Source organism: Centrocercus urophasianus, unplaced genomic scaffold, assembly GCF_019232065.1.
Source record: "Centrocercus urophasianus isolate 14NV4802_14NV808 unplaced genomic scaffold, USGS_Curo_1.0 seq_293, whole genome shotgun sequence".
Taxonomy (NCBI): Eukaryota; Metazoa; Chordata; class Aves; order Galliformes; family Phasianidae; genus Centrocercus; species Centrocercus urophasianus.
This window is the reverse complement of record NW_024884859.1, coordinates 74086-91574: the sequence shown is the minus strand read 5'-3', so window position 1 is coordinate 91574 and position 17489 is coordinate 74086. Positions and strand designations below refer to the sequence as shown.

Genomic DNA, 17489 nt, shown 5'->3' with positions numbered 1-17489 from the left:
ACTGCCACTGTGTTCTTTCCTTTCTGTGCTGTGAGCTGCTGGCCTGTGTCCTCTGCTGTGCTGTGGTTTCTGCGATGCTCTCAGCGCAGAGGGGGGGATCTCAGGCATGCAGAGCAGTGACACATCACAGCAGGGCACCTCCGGGGCTGGGGAGGGCACGGTGGGGATGCACTCCCCAAAAATACAGGTGCACTGCAGGCAGCAGCGTCCGCCCCACAGCTCTCGGTGGTCTTGGTGTGTGCATCTCTGTCCTCATGTGGGTATTGTCCCCTGGGGAGCCCTGTGGTCGTGGTGCTGTGATGCTGACCCGTAGTGGCTGCATTGTCCCCTGCTCTGTTTGCTCTGGGGGCTGGCAGTGTGCATCCTGGCACGGGGCATCCAGCAGCAGCTGTAGGAGACACGTCTGCATCCCCTCACTGGTCCAACAGCCTTCGCTGTGCCACCTGGGCCCGAGCCCCACTCACTGGGGTGTTGTCCCTCCCCCCGTCCCACAGCCTGAGATCTCTTGTAGTTAAATCAGTGCAACTTTCTCACTGGATAAACCTGAAAGGCCCCGACGTCGCCCTTTTTTCCCTTCCTTACTGCATGCATGACATTAATGAAAGTGATTTACTTCTTGCATGAACAGCTGTGGAGCTGAAGGCAGTGAAGAAGCGCTTCCTGCTGGCTGTGCCCTCTCTCTTGCCCTGCTCCTCTCCCCATCCTTTCGCAGCGCTGTGCTGGGGACACCTTGGTTGTAAATTCCCCTCTTGGCGCAGGGCTGAGCCTCAGGTGCAATTTGTGCAGCTGCTGTGCTGCCTCTCGGGTGCCAGAATGCACGGCCAGGCGGTGGGAGCAGGATGGGAGCGGGGGCCCCGGGAGCAGGAGCTGTTCCTGATGTCGGATGCTCCAGGATGGGCTGTCTGCAGGGGATGGTGGCTTTGACACAGACCGAGGAGGAATGGCACAGGGTGAGGAGAGTGCATTGGGCTGCGTGCCCTGCTTATGGCTCACAGCGTGGGGTCAGGTTGGTCCTGGCAGCACCCAACACAGCTGGCACTGCTCTGCTCCCCGCTCCAGGCCGCGGGCTGCAGCTCCCCGCTCCCGCTGCAGGCGAAGATTTCACTTGGATAAACCCAGCCTACTGGGGCAGCGCCTCTCAGCTGCTCCGTGCCCAAACCGGTGTGACTGTGGTGTGGGGCTGAGAAACTGTTGCAGGACGGGGCTGCCTTCACAGCGGGGCTCCGCGCGTGACCTTCGCAGAGCACGTGGGACCCACATCCCTGCTGCGGTGAGCGGCTGTGAGTGGGGCTGGTGTCAGGGAGAGCCCCGGGCCCTGGGCAGGACATGGCACAGCCTGTCCCTGTCGTGTTTATTGCTGGGGCTGGAGAACAGCTGCAGCTCTGGGCTGGGGCGGCCGCGGCGTGGGGCGGCCGGTTTGGTTACATGAGGCTCCGGGACGCGGCTCCAGGCGGGACGTGGCGTATTTATAAATGTTCCTCCTGGGAGCCGGGGGGGGGTGGGAAGGGCTGGGGTTGGGGGTGGGCTGGCAGTGCCCGGGGGGCACTGGAGTGTGGTCACCCCTTTCCCAGCACTGCGGTGGTTCGGGGCAGCCCTGCAATGTGGGGTTTGGGGAGGTGGCGCGTTGTGTCTGCTCTGCGTGCACCCCAAGGTGTGGAGCTGGGGACAGCGCTGTGCTGCCAGGTTCCCCTATTGCTTATCGATGCACTTTGCCAAGTAACCCCAAGGCAGCAGCACCCTGCGGTTGTTGGTGGTCCCCCAGGATGGGCTCTGCTCCGCTTTTTGGAGCCCAGTTCCTCCTTGTCCTCCCCCCACCCCAGGGCCTCCCCAAGGTCACGCCATTCTCCCCTCTCCGCTGCGGATGGATCACTCAGCCCAGGTGGTGCCAGGCACTGCTGTTGGCTCGTCTTCACCCTAGGAACGTCCTTCTGCCTGTTACTGCTTTTATTTTTAATTGCCTCCCTGCTCGGATGGGAGGGGAGGGGAGGGCAGGAACTTGTCGGCTCGGGCTGTGCGCGGGCGGGCTGTGAATTCCCGCGGCGGTCAGTCGGACAGTGATGTTTCAATCAGTGCTGCACTCCTGCAGCTTTGGCTCTGCTCTGGAGGCAGCGGCGAGGTCCCAGCAGCGCCCGCAGGGTTGGTTCCATTGTGCCAACCACCGTCCTGTTGTGCCAGCCACTGTCTGGTGCCGCCTCGCACCTTTTGGGGTGGAGGAGCAGGGCGTTATGAACCCCGTAGAAGTTAACTGCATGTACCGGTGGGAACGCAGCTCCTGTGGGTGCCCTTGGTGCCACCTCAGCCTTGCTGTGATGAGAGATGCGCAGCCCTGGCTCAAACACTGATGCTTTTTGGTCCCCGACAGCTCCTCGCTGGGGTGAGGGCTCCTGGAGTGCCGCTGTCACCCACAGCTCCGTTAATGTTTTTACTGCACTAAATATCTGGGCTGCTTCCAAGAGCAGCATTTAACGCATGGAAGGGAAAACATTTGGCCTCTGACCCACGCGCCTGTTAACAGCGCCGTGGTCCACATTGCTGAAATGCCGGGGCTAAAAACAGTGCTGGTGACTCAGTTGCTCACTGGTGTTGTCAACTGACTCCGGGTGCGATGTGCCAAGTTCCCCCCTTCGCCTTCTCCCTTTCAGGGCTGCATGCTGGGGCTGGGGCTCCGCCGTCCACCTGCTGCTCCATCTCCGAGGGCACTGCTGTGCTCTGGGAACGGCGCTGCTCCCGCTTCTTACTTCCCACCCTCAACCTTGAGGGCTGGGTGGGCACGGGACCTTTGGTTCAGCCTCGAGCGGAGCTGTGTTGGTGCTGGATCGGTGTGCTTAGGGCTGAGGGTGGTTTGAGCACCGGGTGCCTCTAAGGATGGAGAGTGCTCACCTCCAGACCCCATCCCAGGACATGCAGTGCACAGAGCAGAGCCGTGCTCCTCCATGTGCTGATGAAGACGAAGGGCCCTGACCTTCCTCCCACCAGGTGCCAGTGTCACCCGACCCAACAGCAGCCACACAGCCAAGCTGGGGTGAGGGGAGGCAGCGGGCCAGTCCCAACTGTATGGCAGCTGCCAGGTGCCAGCCTGCATTGCTGGCAGCATGGCATGGAGGTGGCACAGTCTCCCTGGGGGCTCGCCCGTGGGGCTGCAGGGAGGTGTGTGTGCAGCATCCCACAGGGTTGATGGGGATGCTGGAGCTGCAGCTGGTCTCATGGTGGAATGCAGCCCCATGGGTGCTGTCAGCACAAAGGGGAGGTGGTGCCAGGAGGCTTTGTAGAAGGAGGGGATGTGGGGCATCACCCACGCGTCCTTGTCGACCTCCAGCTTTGTCAGGGCCGCGCTGGCTGGAGGCAGCATGGCTGTCCTGGTGCAGTGATCAGTGGGAGGGGGACCCCCAGTGCCAATCCCTCAGAGGGCAGCGGCAGCGTCTGTCCCTGCGCCCGTGCTTGCAGGAGGGGATGTCACCCGAGGGGCTGCGTGGGGCAGAGCCAACAGCGGGCGGCAGTGGCGGCGTCTATTTTTGTCCCTCTCTGCCCTGCTGGTGTTGCTGACTGCAGCACGGCACTGAGCACAGCGAGCGGCTCCGGGGCCTTTTTTGCAACTTCCTCCGCCCGCGCTGCTGTCACGTTAAAAGCAGGGTCCTAAAAATGAGGAACCACGGAGCCGGGCAGGGCAGGGAGGAGCGCGGAGCAGCTGTGACCGGCCAGTCCTGGTGTCCGGAGACCCCCTAAACCCCCCCATCGCCCCCTACCCAGGTAATGCTTTCCCCTTCCCGCCTGGCCCTGGCGGCTGTGCTGGTGTGGGGTCGGCTGGGTGCCATCATTGCCACTCTGCACCCAGAACAAGGCTGCAGCAAAGCCGTGGGGTGGGAGCAGGGAGCGCCTGGTGCTGCAGGAGCGCATCCCAGTGGGGGCCGAGCGGCGCTGTGCCCCCCCACATCACCCGCAGTGCTGCCATGGGGCCAGGCTGGGGCATGTAGGGGGGTTTCTTGCCCTCTGCCCCCCACATCTGCCCCACACCAACACGTTGAAAAATCAGAACCAGGAAGGAAGGCTTGGCAGGCACCCGCAGCAAGGAGCAGAGCTGCTTTCACTTCTTCCTTCTCCATTTCCTTTTCTCAGCACTCGTGCTTGTCAGTGGAGCAGCACTGGGGCTGGGGGCTGCTCACTTTCCTGACATGCCTGGGGTCGGGGCTGCCTGCGTGCCGGGCTCTGCGCTGAGGCAGAGGGGTACAGCAGTGCAGCGTTGCTCCCTCTGCTCCTCCACGTTTTTCCTGAGGAGGAGATGCCGTGCTTGCTGCATGCACTGCTGGCAGTGTGGGTGCTGCTTTGCTGCAGAGGGCAGCGTGATCCTTCCAGGGGCTGCATCTGAAAGCTGCCCTGTGGCACATTTTATTTTTAATCCCCGCTTCTTAAGCTGCTTCACTTTGCCATCCAGGCACTCCTGAGCCCAGAGGCGTGCTTGGGGATGGGGCAGCGGTGGCACTGGGAGCAGGGTGCTCCTGGCTGCCAGTCCCCTGCGTGTGTTGTAGAGCAGCACCGGGGTGGCACGGCCGAGCACACAGCAGTTGCTGAGCAGCCGATGCCGGCTCCTTTATCAGCTGTTGTCTGCGGCCGCTGAGGGGCCAAAGGGCAGCGCTGGGGCCGCGCACAGTGCCGCAGGGTCGGTGTCGCCGGGGCAGCTCCGGCCGCAGTGATTGCTGAGTGCTGCCGGGGTGAGGGAGGAGCAGGCTGCTGAAATAACACCCCCGGAGGAGAAGCGAGGAAGGGCCAGAAATAACCGTGTTGCTGCAGCGTGCTGGAGGTGCTGGGAAGGGAGAGAAATCCCTCTGCTCTGGCCCTGCTGCTTCTGGGGCCAGGAGCTGAGGCACGCTGCCCCTGCTCAGGCGTTGGGGTGCAGTGCTGTTGTTATGGGGCTCTGCTTGTCCCTCGAGGAGACCCCTGGGTGGCTCTGCAGGGTTTGCTGCCCAGGTTGTATCTCCTGTGGTGCATCTCTACTTTGCACCTGGCAGGGCAGTGTGTTCCCCCAGCCCTCCCCATATTTCCCCCCAGCCGTCTCTCCGTCCCTCCCGCTCTCTGTGCCCCCCACCGCCCCTTTCCATCTCCAGCTCTGCCCTCCACCTGGTGAGCGATGCGCTCTGCCCATCCCTACAATAACAGGAATCCCAGACACGGTCCAGCTGAGGCAGGATGCGTCCCCAGGGTGGGAGGTGTCCCTGGGGTGGGTGCTGGGCAGTGCCAGTCCCGCAGTGCTGCCCTGGTCCCCGTCCCACCCCAAGGTCTCCCTCCTGCTCTGGGCTCCCACTGGGGCTGATTCAGAGTGAAAGCAGAAGCTGCCGGCTGCCCTGGGGGGGTGAAGCCAAGCAGAACCCAATGGGTTATTTTAAACCTGACCTAATTTCCCACCCTTCTCCTTATTGCTTGCCGGGGCAGAGCCCCACTCTGACCACCTTCCCCATCCCTTCTCTACAGATGCAGGGCTTTCACAGGTGGACAAGGAGCACTTTTTGCTCCCACTGCCCCCACTGCCTGCAAAGGGGCAGCTAGGGGGGTCCTGCAGCCTGGCAGGTTGGGGGGAGCGGTGCCGTGGGGTGAGCAGTGCTATGGGATGGATGATGCTGTGGGGTGGGCATTGCTATGGGATGGGTGGTGCTGTGGGGTGGGCAGTGCTATGGGATGGGTGGTGCTATGGGATGGCAGTGCTGTGCCATGGATGGCAGCCTCCTGCCTCCCATTTTCTGAGAGGTGCCCTGGGAGCCTCAGAGTGCTCTGAGCAAGGCAGATCTGCTCTCCCTGCACACTCTGGGGGACAAGGTGCCCGAGATGCTGGCCACTTGTTGGTCACCTTCCTGCTGCTGCTCTCCCTGTGCTGTCACTCCACTCCTAGCCAAGGATGCAGCTTGCTGGGGCATGGGGCCATGTGGAGCTGTTTGCTTGGGAAAGGGCAGATGATCCCAAAGGTTCCCCTTGAAATCCTATCCGTCCGTCCCCTGGTGCTAACACATCCCAGAAAACACCATTGTCTGGGGCCAGTGCTTTTACCCCTCTAGCTCTGGCTGTTTGGATGGTTTACCCAAAGTCCTGGCTGTCCTCTGAGGCCTTCCTTCTTGCCTTGCAGTCAGCATTTGGGGTTATGGTGTCCCTCGTGTGCATGAGCTGTGATGTGTCCCCACTGCGTCGTGTTGCTTACTGCAGGCCGTTGTGGCCCCTCTGGCTCCCACCAGCCCCTAGGGATGCTGCTCATCCCACATCCCCCCGCTCCGAAGCTCCATCTGATGCCTGTCCCAGGCTCCTCCCATCCCCCTTCGGATGGGCCACCATGTCTAATTAATTACCTTCCTCTTGCCGTTCAATAGCTGGCTCTTGATCCATGTAATCGTATTTCTGTCCATGCTGGCTTGATTTAATTTCCCCCTTAGGATATTGTGTGGCACTGCATATCAGATGCCTCTCCGAAGCCCTGGTGTGTTGTCCCCACCGTGCCCCCTTTGTCTGCAATTACGCATTGTATTTAAACAGCAGAGCCCTCCAGATCTGACTGGCTGTAAACCAGAGCCTGGATGACTGGCTGTGCTCCGTGTGCTGCGAGAGGGGATGGGGACTCTGCACAGCCCCAGTCCCACACAGCAGCTCCGTGCCCCCATCTGAGCCCCACGTGGCAACCTGGCACCGTGGTTTGCAGCGCTTCACACCCCTGACAGGTCGTCCCACAGCTGTCCCCTCACCCCACGGCTGTCCCCTTTCCCAGCAGCCCTGTCCCCTGCTCTCCCCGGGCCGCCATCCCCTTTGTGCAGGGGAACAAGGGCTGTGCTGTGTGTCCCTGCACCCCGCTCGCGTGCCGGCCCTGCACAAAGCCGCGTTGTTTGCCCGTGCTGCTGGGTGCAGTGCCTGGCACCACGCTGCCTTCTCTGCCCAGCCCTCCTTCGCTTTCTTGTTCTGATTTGGGCTGCTCCTGGCATCTGGCTTGTTGCTCTTGCTTTGTGCTGTGTTTCAGTGTTGGTGGCTCAGAGAGCTCCTGCAGATGCCCATCTGAGCTTCTTGGGCTCAAAGACCCGCCGTGCTCCATCTCCTCCAGGCTGTCCCCACGTGCCCTGTCCCCTCCTCCCTCGCTGTGCCCGGGGAGCTGCAGGCAGAGCTGTCTGTCATTAGAGTCTGACTCACCCGCATTCAAGCGGTGCTCAGTGCCCGGATGGCGGCACGCAGACTGGAGGCTCTGTTGCCCCAACATAGTGAAGTTGGATGCGGGGCCGCTCCTGCAGCTCAGGCAGAGCACACAAGGCATGCCTGCTCCCTCCCTGCACCTCAGTTTCCCTACCATTGTTCCTGATGCACAGCATTTCCCCCTCCCTCCTTGCAGGGTCACCTCTGTGCCTGGCCTGCATCCCACCGCCCCGCTGCACCATGGCATCCCGCATCGGGCTGCGGATGGAGCTGATGAAGCAGCAAGCACAGCAGGAGGCCGAGCGGGAGCGCGCTCAGCAGCAGCTGATGATGAACTACATGCAGCAGCAGCGCATGCCGGTGGCCTCCACCCCCGCCATCAACACCCCCATCCACTACCAGTCCCCACCGCCCGTGCCTGGAGAGGTCCTCAAGGTATGGTGCCGGGGGGGTGGGATGCAGGGACCCCCCGGCGGTGCAGGGATGCTGACGGGTTTTGCCCACGCAGGTGCAGTCCTACCTGGAGAACCCCACCACCTACCACCTGCAGAAGTCACGGGACAAGAAGGTTCAGGCGTATCTCTCTGAGACCTATGGGAACAAGTTTGCTGCCCACGTCAGCCCTGCCAGCCACTCGCCAAAGCCGCCCCCGGCTGCGTCCCCCAGCGTCCGGCCCGGCCACGTCTTGTCCTCCTCGGCGGGCAACAGTGCGCCCAACAGCCCCATGGCCATGCTCAACATCGGCTCCAACCCTGAGCGGGAGGTGAGGAGGGGCCGCTGGGGGCACAGCCGCCCCAGAGGAGCCCGCTGACAACCTGATGCCTTTCCCTTTCAGTTTGATGAGGTCATTGATGACATCATGCGCCTGGACGATGTTCTGGGCTATATGAACCCTGAGGTCCACATGCCCAACACGGTGAGTCCGGGGAGGTGGCTGTCCTCCAGCCCTGACCCTGCAGCAGTGCTGGAGCTCGTGGCTGCTCTCATCCCGGCAGGAAATCGCCCACACAGAGCAGCCCACGTCCCTCGGCTCTGCTGCCCCATGTGTCATCGTGCCAGTGGGCAGCAGGCACCAGAGCAGCCCCAGGGGAGAGATGGGACAAGTGGGATGGCCCCATTGATATGGGGCTGGGAAGGAGATCTCCCTTCTGCAGCTGCCAGAGCCAGTTCTTCAGCTTCTGCTCCTCTTCAATGACAGTTTGCAGCACTTATAAAATACTAGAGAGGCAGGAGGAGAGCATGGCGGGGGAGGTCTGGAGTCAGGAGGGCTTTGCTGCTTGCTGTGTCTCAGCCCTGGCCAGGTCTGGCCAGCAGCGGTGCTGTGATGTGGGGCTCATCCTGCTGGGCCCTCCTTGTCCTGCTGGGCCCTCGTCAGCTCTGATTCATCTGTCCCATTTGTGATGCTGGCTGTGGGAGGGCACCAGCTGTGCCCTTTGAAGTCCTGTTTTTCTTTGCTGCTCTGATTATAGCTATTTTAAGTGCCGAGGAAGGCAATTAGAGCTGCCTTGTCTGTGCACTTGCGTCCAAGAGGCTGAGGAGCTGGGCTTGAACCCCGATCCCACAGCTGGGTCTGTCTCCTGGCCCCGGATGGAACTTACCTGCCTGTCCCTTTGGTTTTCAGCTGCCAATGTCCAGCAGTCACATGAATGTCTATAGTGGGGACCCCCAGGTGACCGCCTCTCTCGTTGGTGTCACCAGCAGCTCCTGCCCCGCCGAGCTCACCCAGAAGAGAGAGCTGACAGGTATGTCCCCAGACCTGGGTATGTCCCCAGCACCGGCTTTAGTTCCTGGCCCCAGTGCACGGTGGGGAACTGCAGTGGCAGCAAGGACTGGGGTTGGCCAGGGCGACCCTGTCCATGTGGGCACAGAGGATGGTTCTGGGGGATGCTGATGGGGCAAGGTGCAGCCTCATCCCCTCTGGATGACACTGTGGGCCTCCATTTCAGATGCTGAGAGCCGAGCCCTGGCAAAGGAGCGCCAGAAGAAAGACAATCACAACCTGAGTGAGTTGGGTGCTGGCCGCCCATGGGTGGCATGGTGTTACCTCTCTGACCTCGGCACTCTTCTTCCTCCTTCCTCCTCTCTCCAAGCTGCGTCCTCTTCCCATCTCATCTCACTCTTAGGGAGATACCCCCATAGCCACTTCTTTCCCAGCTCTGCAAAGCACTCATGGTGCAGAGGGCACCCTGTTGTTGTTCCCTTTAGCATGGGGGGAAGGTTGGATGGGTGCTGACTGGGGTGGGAGCCGGACTGGAAGGTATCGAGGTGCTCCCCCTCCTCACTGCTCTCCTCTCTTCTCGCCCCACAGTCGAGAGGCGGCGAAGGTTTAACATCAATGACCGCATCAAGGAGCTGGGGATGCTGATCCCCAAGGCCAATGACCTGTATGTATCCCTGGTTTCTGTGGGGCTGGGATAGCAGTGGGCATTGTGTTCCTCACCCTGTGGCAAGAGGTGCTATTTTGGGGAACAAACAGTTGCAGGTGCCAAGCTCTTTTTCCATCCTGCACCACAGGGACGTGCGCTGGAACAAAGGGACGATCCTGAAAGCTTCTGTGGACTACATCAAGAGGATGCAGAAGGACCTGCAGAGATCGCGGGACCTGGAGAACCACTCTCGGCGGCTGGAGATGACAAACAAGCAGCTGCTACTCCGCATCCAGGTGAGTTTCCTTCTGCTCTTCCCTCCTGCTTTCTCCAGCCTCTGAAACATTTCAGTCCAGCGTGCCGGGCTCTCTCTTCTAGGCTGACAGGTCACCAGGCAGCTGGGGTGGGCATTGTCCTGATCTGCAGGGGTGTTCCAGACTTTTCCTTAGGCTCCTTCCCAATGAGCTTCACGGTCCCTCTGTCCTCTTTTGCCTTCAGTTTCTGTGCCTTCCTCCTTCCCTGCTGCCTCCATGGATGCCCACCTGCCGTGTCCCTGTGTGCTGTGTCCCTAAGCACCACATCCCCATATGCTCTGTCCCCGTGTGCCGTGTCCCACCCAAGTCTTCTGTTGCAGGAGCTGGAGATGCAGGCGCGCGTGCATGGGCTGCCCACCTCCTCGCCCTCAGGTGTCAACGTGGCTGAGCTGGCTCAGCAGGTGGTCAAGCAAGAGGCCGGTGCAGATGAGGGGATGCTGCCCCCCCCGGACCCTGAGTCACAGCCGGTGCTGCCTCCACCGCCGCAGTCTCCTTACCACCAGCTGGACTTTACCCACAGCCTGAGCTTTGACGACGGCTCCCAGGGCTTCCCGGACAGCCTGGAACCCGGCCACAGCGCTTCCTTCCCTTCCCTATCCAAGAAGGAGCTGGACTTGATGCTGCTGCAGGATACCATGCTGCCCTTGGCCTCCGACCCCCTGTTCTCGGCCGTGTCCCCTGAGGCCTCCAAGGCCAGCAGTCGCCGGAGCAGCTTCAGCATGGAGGACGCGGACATGCTGTGACGAGGAGCTGCGCCCGCGCTGGGGGCGAGGACTGGGCCTTCGAGTTTGGTTAGTGAAGTCACGGGGCACTCTTCCTCCTGGGGGAGGAGCCCGTCCTGCTGAGCACTTGAATCTACATAGGAGTACATTTTCTCTATGCAACGGGGGTCTCGCTTCAAGGCTCACCGGGTACCACCATGTCTTTTGCAAGCTTTTTTGTTGCCCAGAGCTGGAGCCAACCTTCTTGGCTTGCCGTGGCGTTGGCCTGGCTGCAGCTTTTCCAGCCAGGCAGCATGATCTCGGCTGCTTCGCCTCCCACTGTGTCCCTGCTGTGCTCCCTGTGTGGGCTCGGAGCTCCACGTCCTGGTTGTGATGCTCACAGCTCTCTGCCTCGCTGCCCCCTCCCAGAATTCCCCTGCAGTGCCACTGATGGCTTTGTCACAGTGTCACCTCCCTGCTGGGGCTCCTCCTGACAGTGCCTCTCCAGGGCAGTGGGGAGAAGCGGTGCTCCAGTGGAGCAAGCAAATTCCCAGGGCATGGGAGGGGATGTCCTATGGAATTTTGTCGCTTTGATGTCGTGGAGGTCCAGCAGCACTGTGTCCATCAGCCTCCACCCCACAGAAGTGCCTCTGCCCTGAAACACCACACTATGCTCTCAGCTCAGGAGCAGCATGTGGTTTTGATGCTGATTCTTTGCATGCATACTGAGAGCCAACGTCCTGCCCTGCATCAGCATGGCAGCCATGCCAGGGGGGGATCTGTGCCCATTGCTAAACCTGAGCATTACTTCTTGTTCCACTGTTGGCAGCATGCTCCCAGCCTCACCGGTGGGGCTGTGAGGTGTTGGTCATTGCTTCCCTGGCAGCAAGGGGGGGGAGCTGGGGGTGCGAGGGGGAAAAGTCAAAAATACTGCACTGATCTGTGAAGCGCAAAGGGGAGCACCAGGGAAGGCTGCATGGAGCCCTCTGCAGCGCCCCATCACAGCGCAGCGCTGTGGGGCTGGGGGGAGGTTGGGTGTTGGAGAGCAGGAGCCTGTGTGGGGGTCAGTGTGTGCCCTGTTCCACCATGAGGATGGGGAGCAGTGGGGTGAGGTGGGGAAGGGATGTGTGAGCCAGCTCCCGAGGGAGAGGTGCCTGTGTGGTGTGGAGGGTGGGGGGAAGTGTGGAGGGTGGGGGGAGAGGAGGGAAGGGGCAGAGATGGCAGCAGGGCTGGCAGGGGCCAGTGGAGTTGGGGCTGTTTCAACCTGTGTGTTCACCAGAGGCCTTTGGGCATCACTGCCGTTAGTGCCTGCAAAGACAGAGCTCCTCCAGGATGGGACAGCGGCCCTCCAGGGTGAGACAACGTCCTCCAGGATGGATCAGGGGTCCTCCAGGGCGGGATGATGTCCTCCAGGATGGTTGTGCCAGGCCCTCCTGCTGCTGGGGGCATCTCCCAGTGCGTGAGCAAGCAGCTGTGGATTATTGTTATTTTTTAAATCTTTTTTGGAGGTTTTGTTTGTTGTTTTTTTTTTTTTTGTTTTATTTTTTAATGCACTGTGCTCTGATTAAAAAAAAAAAAAAAAGAAATTTTACTACTGTTTTATAAAGAAATGTATAAAAGAATGAACTGGAATGGAAGAAGAATCATTAAAATATATTTATTTACGACATACTGGAGCGTCGTGGTGTGGGCTGTTTCTCCTGGGGGCACTCGGAGCTGTGCTCCTGCAGTCGTGTTGGGGCTGCATCCCCATTTCTCCTAGGGTTGGATTTTGGGGTGCTGGACCTCCAATTAGCATTCTGCTGGTTAATTAGAGCCTTGGGAAGGGCAGGTATGTGTGGTGGTGGGCGGCGTTGGGTGGGGGTACCCCTGGGTGCGATGTGCTGCCCCCTCTGCTCCCACCGCTGCTGGGTTAAGCACACACACGCACAGGGAAAGAGAAATATAAAGAAATCCTGCCTTAAAATAGGCTTCCCAGGGTGGAAAATCGCAGGGGCTGATCTTGGAAACTTCATTAAAGGGAAAAGGGGAAAAGCGAGAGAGGAGTTGGAGGGGGGGGGAAGGAGGGGCTCAGGGACTGGGAAAAAAGAACCCACCCTGATTTATCTGGGGAGCGTGAGCGCTAAATAGAGAACAGTGCCTGAAGTGTGAATGATTTCCTATATTAACACAGAGAAAAACTGATAGCCTTTTCATGTCAGGAGAACAGCATGGGGGGGGGGGTGACATTGTTCCATCTCTGGGTTTGCTCACTCTTTATCAGGCAGAGATCAAAATTTATTCCCAGGATGAGGCCCGCGGCCCGGCTGAGGCCCTAGAGATTTTTAAGGGCCTAATTAAGAAAACAGGATGAAAATGGCGAAATAAGAGGGCAATTTACTTCTTGCAGAATAGGGAGATCAAATCAACTTATGAGCAATTAATGTGCACAAGGAGAGAATAAAGGGATGCTGGGATATGGTAGAGGGCCTCATTTTAATGACATGCTCTGGTGTTGGCATAGAGGATTACTCTGAAGGTCAGATGTAGATTGAAACGACCTTGCAGATTCTTAACCCTCCTTCCAATTAACAGAACCAACTCAGAAATGCAAAAGACCCCGGCTTGGAGCACTGTCATCCCTTTATGTTCAGAAGGGAGAAAAAAAAAGCATCATAAAGGAGAGAGAGGACGAAAGGGGGTTTCCTTCGCTGAAACAACAGCTGCTGGAGACGGAGCTCGGGCGGGCGGGAGAGAAGGGCTCTTAATTACAGCATGTGAGCCACCCACCAAACAGAGCAGTGCCAGCACTGCCAGTGGGTGCAGGGGAGGAGGGAGACGGGCTGCAGGGCTGTGATGAGCTGCGACCGGGCTCTGCCGTGGGGCCGGGGTGGGAGGGAGGATGGATGGATGGGTGGGTGGGTGAGTGGATGCACAGACAGATGGATAGCTGGGTAGCTGGATGGGTGGATGGGTGGATTGATGAATGGACAGACAGGTGGAGAGATGGGTGGGTGGATGGGTTGGTGAGTGGATGGATGGATGGACAGATGGATGGATAGATAGTGGGTGGGTGGATGGGTGGATGGATGGATGGATGGATGGACAGACAGATGAGTAGATGGGTGGCTGGATGGGTGGGTGGATGGATAGATGGACAGACGGATGGGTGGATTGGTGGACGGGTGGGTGGATGGATGAACAGACAGACAGACGGATAGATGGGTGGCTGGACAGGTGGATAGGTGGGTGGCTGGATAGATGGACAGACAAATGGGTAGGTGGGTGGCTGGATGGGTGGCTGGATGGGTTGGTGAGTGAGTGGATGGATGGACAGACAGGTGGATCGATGGGTGGGAGGATGAGTAGGTGCATGGTTGGACAGATGGATGGATGGATGGACAGATGAATGGATGGAGGGATGGATGGATGGATGGATGGATGGATGGATGGATGGATGGATGGGTGGGTGGATGGATGGACACATGGATAAACAGATGGTTAAATGGACAGGAGGATGGATGGATGGGTAGGTGGGTGGATGGACAGAGGGGTGGACAGACAGAAGGATAGATGGGTAGATGCATGGATGGATAGGTAAATGGGGTGGGTGGACAGCAATAGTGCTGGGTTGCAGGCTCACAGGTGCTCCTCATTCAGGTCATCATCAAAGCATCTTCAGCACACACTGGGGTCTCAGAGGATGTCCTCAGTCACACCCTGCCCCTCCTGCACCAACTGAGCTGCAAGTGTCCCATCGGAGCGGGACCAGATGGGCCTTAAAGGTCTCTTCCAACCCAAACCATTCTATGAGTCCTCGGTGGTTCCACTCGCACTCTTTGGCACATTTTTCCATTACCCCATGCAGTGTGCAGTTGTTGTTTTTCGGATGGATCCTAAGCAGCACTGGGGGTGGCTGCACCCTCCAGATGAGGGACTGCGCGCTGGACCTTCGGGGGCAGCCACGTCCCGACGTCTCTCACCCGGGGAGGTCGGGCTGTGTCCGCGCCATCCGAGCGCACCGCGGGGTCCCGCAGGGCTGGGACGGGGTTGCGGTAGGGGACGCGGCGCCGAGTGCTGGGCAGGAGCAGAGAGGCTGCACAGGGCCCGAGCAGCCACCAGAGAGAGCCAGACTGTTGCTGGAGAAAGCCGCTCCGTGCCGAGCCCGGCCGTGCCGCCGGGTCCCCGCTCGCGGTCAGCTGCCTCTGGTGCGTAGGGTTCAGACGGGTTTGCTGTGCTACCGAGCAGAGGGAATGCAGGTATCTCTTGAGGGGCTGCTGCTGCTTTCGGCTCGAGATTTGGGAACTGCCAGGAACTGCGTCCCAGTTGCTGGGACTTGATGGCCCCAGAGATCAGCGCCGATGTGCTGCCTGCAAGCAGGGTCATCTTCTGCTGGAGCTCAGCCCGTGCCTGGTGTGCTGCTCTCTGCCCTCCTGGGGTGGGTTTTGGTGAGCCCACGAGGGGAACCAGCTGGAGCAGCTCTTTTCTGATGCCCTCAGTGCTGCCAGCAAGTCAGCTCACCCAGCATTTCCAGTCTCTTAAAACTGCAAATCCAACTTCCTGAGAGCTCTGAACGCCCTTCCTCTGGGCTGAGCTACAAAACAGTGCAGCAGATCTGTGGGCTCCAGGATGGGATAAAGCCCTCTGCCATGCAGGGCTGGGGGTGGGATGTGGCCGTGTGCCCTGCTGTGCCGGGCCTGGTTTGGGGTCTGCCCAGTGCTGGTCAAACTGCATTTGTCTGAGGATGGGTTTCCTTCTAAAGAGCTCCCTGACTCCCTCGGTGCCATCCTTCACATGCAGACAGACAGACTTACGCTGTTGGCATTCCAGACAATGTTCTGCAAGAAGATCCTTTGGAAGGAGTGAAATACTTTAATGAAACCTTAATGAAACAGAAGATTGGCTTTATCCTGACGCCAGCCCAGCACCCCAGGAGCGCACTGCTCAGCAAGCAGTGCAGCCCTGCCCCATGAAGGGAGCAGAGGAGCAGTGTGGAGCCTACAGGAGGAACCGATCTGGGGGCTTCCCCTGCCCCACCCCACACCTTGGGATGGGTGTGGGGCTCTGCAGCATTGCTGGCCCACAACCAGCCGGGCCTGCAGTCTGGAAGCCATCCCCTGTCTTGCTGCCGTGCTGTTGCTGAGTTTTCCTTCCCCCATCTCCCCTCATTTCCTTTCTGGCTCTCACTGAGCTCCTTCTGTGGTTTCAGCTCTGCTCCTTCCCCACCTGAAGCCCCAACACTGCGCTGATGACGTCAGCTGGGGTTGTTGTGGCAACGGTTGGGATGAGGTCAGAGGGAAGAGATGTTTTTTTCAGGTGGGGAGCAGGCTCTGCGGCCGCCTTGGCTTCGAGAACCCAATGCAGCTTTGTGCAAGCAAATCCTAGCGTGCAAAAAAGAGGGAGAGAGTGGAAAACCTGTGATGTCTGTCCAAACATTGCTTCCAGTGAGAAAGGGGTCCCTGACTTTGAAGGGTAACTCCCTGGGTGCCTTTGGCTGCTGTTTTTCTGCCAGCAGCTTGTTAAAGCTATGGGGATGGTTTAATCTCTGTTGGGACGTTTGGTGCCACAGCAGGAGTGGCTGTGTGCCCTGAGCCAAGGGGCAGAGAATGGGGACAGAGGGATGGGGAATCCTGGGAATCCCTGCTGGGAAACAGACCTGGGAAGAGGAAAAGGCAGTGCAGGCAGAATGCAGCTCCCTCCTGGAGAAGGACACTGGGAGTCCATGCCTCAGTTCCTCTGCAGCCTGGATGACGATGCCCAAGAGACACAGCGGTGCTCACTTCAATGCAGGGCAGCTGGTGGGGGGCAAATTCCCTGGGTCTGAGCCCTGCAGAGCCAAAGCGCAGCTCCTGGCTGTGCTCCTTGGCCCCAGTGATGGGCAGAGCAGCAGAACTTGTGCCTTTGGCCTCAGCTGGAGCCGAGCAGCCCTCCCTGCCCTTCTCCATGGCCCTGCCAAGGCCGGCACCTCTGTCCCACGGTCCCAGGAGGGCTGGGGAGCAGCAGCAGCAGGATGTTCCATGCCTGCTGCTTAACACATAGCGTGGACCAGTTGAGGAGCACATGGGGGTGCTGGGATCCCAGGATCCAGGCTGAGATTGACAGCACTCAATTTGTCCCAACGTTTAGAACCCCGTTGGAAGGAAACCCAGTCCGGTTTGTTCAGGGACCTCAGGGAGGTGGGATTCCTCATCCCAAGCCCCTGTTTTGGGCTCATGTATCTCTCAGGCCGCAGTGCAGCCCTTCTGCCTCTTCCCCTGCGCTTCTGAGCTGCTTTAATCAGCTCATAGTTTTCATTTCATGCCTTTCTCGCTCTCCTTTTTGAGGGGGCAGTGAAATTTATACAATATTTAAGCAGCATAGTGGAGTCCTGGAAGATATTATTAATGTAAAAGGGACAGGCTGGAAATGCACTTGAACCTGGTTACAATTAGAGGGTGATTTTTCTAAAGGTCAATGAATTCAGATAATATCCACAGGGGGGAAAAGAAATTTAATACCTTTTTAGTGAATTAATTAATTATAATATTATATCGGCTTGGGGTTCTTTTCCAGAGTGATTAAGGGAACGATCTGTCTTCGGAGAGGCTGGGGGGTGTCAGTGAGCTGAAGACTGACAGAGGGGCAGGGAGAGGGGGAGAGTTTAATGTGAGGATAATGGAGCCTTTTCTTCCCTTTAAAAACTTGCTGCATTTCCAAGGCCGTGTGATTCCGCCTGCTGGCCCGGACCTTTCTTTGCTGTCTCTCTGTTGGAGGGATTATTTTGTATTTTTGTCTTTCCAGAGCTGTTTTGGGTGCTTGGATGATGGGCATGGAGAGGGGCAGTCAGACTTGCTGCTGTCCCAGCTCTGTGTCACTGGGAGGCACTGGGAGGCACTGGGAGTTGCGGTGCTGCTCCTGCAGCACTGGGTTATCTGCAGCCCGAGTGAGGCTGGAATTTACACTCTCAGCTAATCCAGCCAGCCCCAGAAATTAATTAC

The 17489-nt window shown here is 59.0% G+C and overlaps 1 protein-coding gene across 2 annotated transcripts; it reads left to right on the top strand.

The window, feature by feature from the left end:
- Window positions 1-1618: 1618 nt before the first annotated feature.
- TFEB (transcription factor EB) lies at window positions 1619-11423 on the top strand. 2 transcript variants are annotated; one of them, XM_042828337.1, is made up of 9 exons: window positions 1619-3747; window positions 7349-7587; window positions 7661-7915; window positions 7988-8068; window positions 8774-8894; window positions 9099-9155; window positions 9461-9536; window positions 9667-9814; window positions 10153-11423. In XM_042828337.1, exons 2-9 carry the CDS (start codon window positions 7393-7395, stop codon window positions 10573-10575), a joined length of 1356 nt encoding a protein of 451 aa, XP_042684271.1. In that variant the 5' UTR covers window positions 1619-3747; window positions 7349-7392; the 3' UTR covers window positions 10576-11423. The 2 variants fall into 2 exon arrangements, with proteins under 2 accessions (XP_042684271.1, XP_042684270.1); XM_042828336.1 differs by lacking the exon at window positions 1619-3747 and having other exon boundaries at window positions 5692-7587.
- The last annotated feature ends 6066 nt before the right edge of the window (window positions 11424-17489 follow it).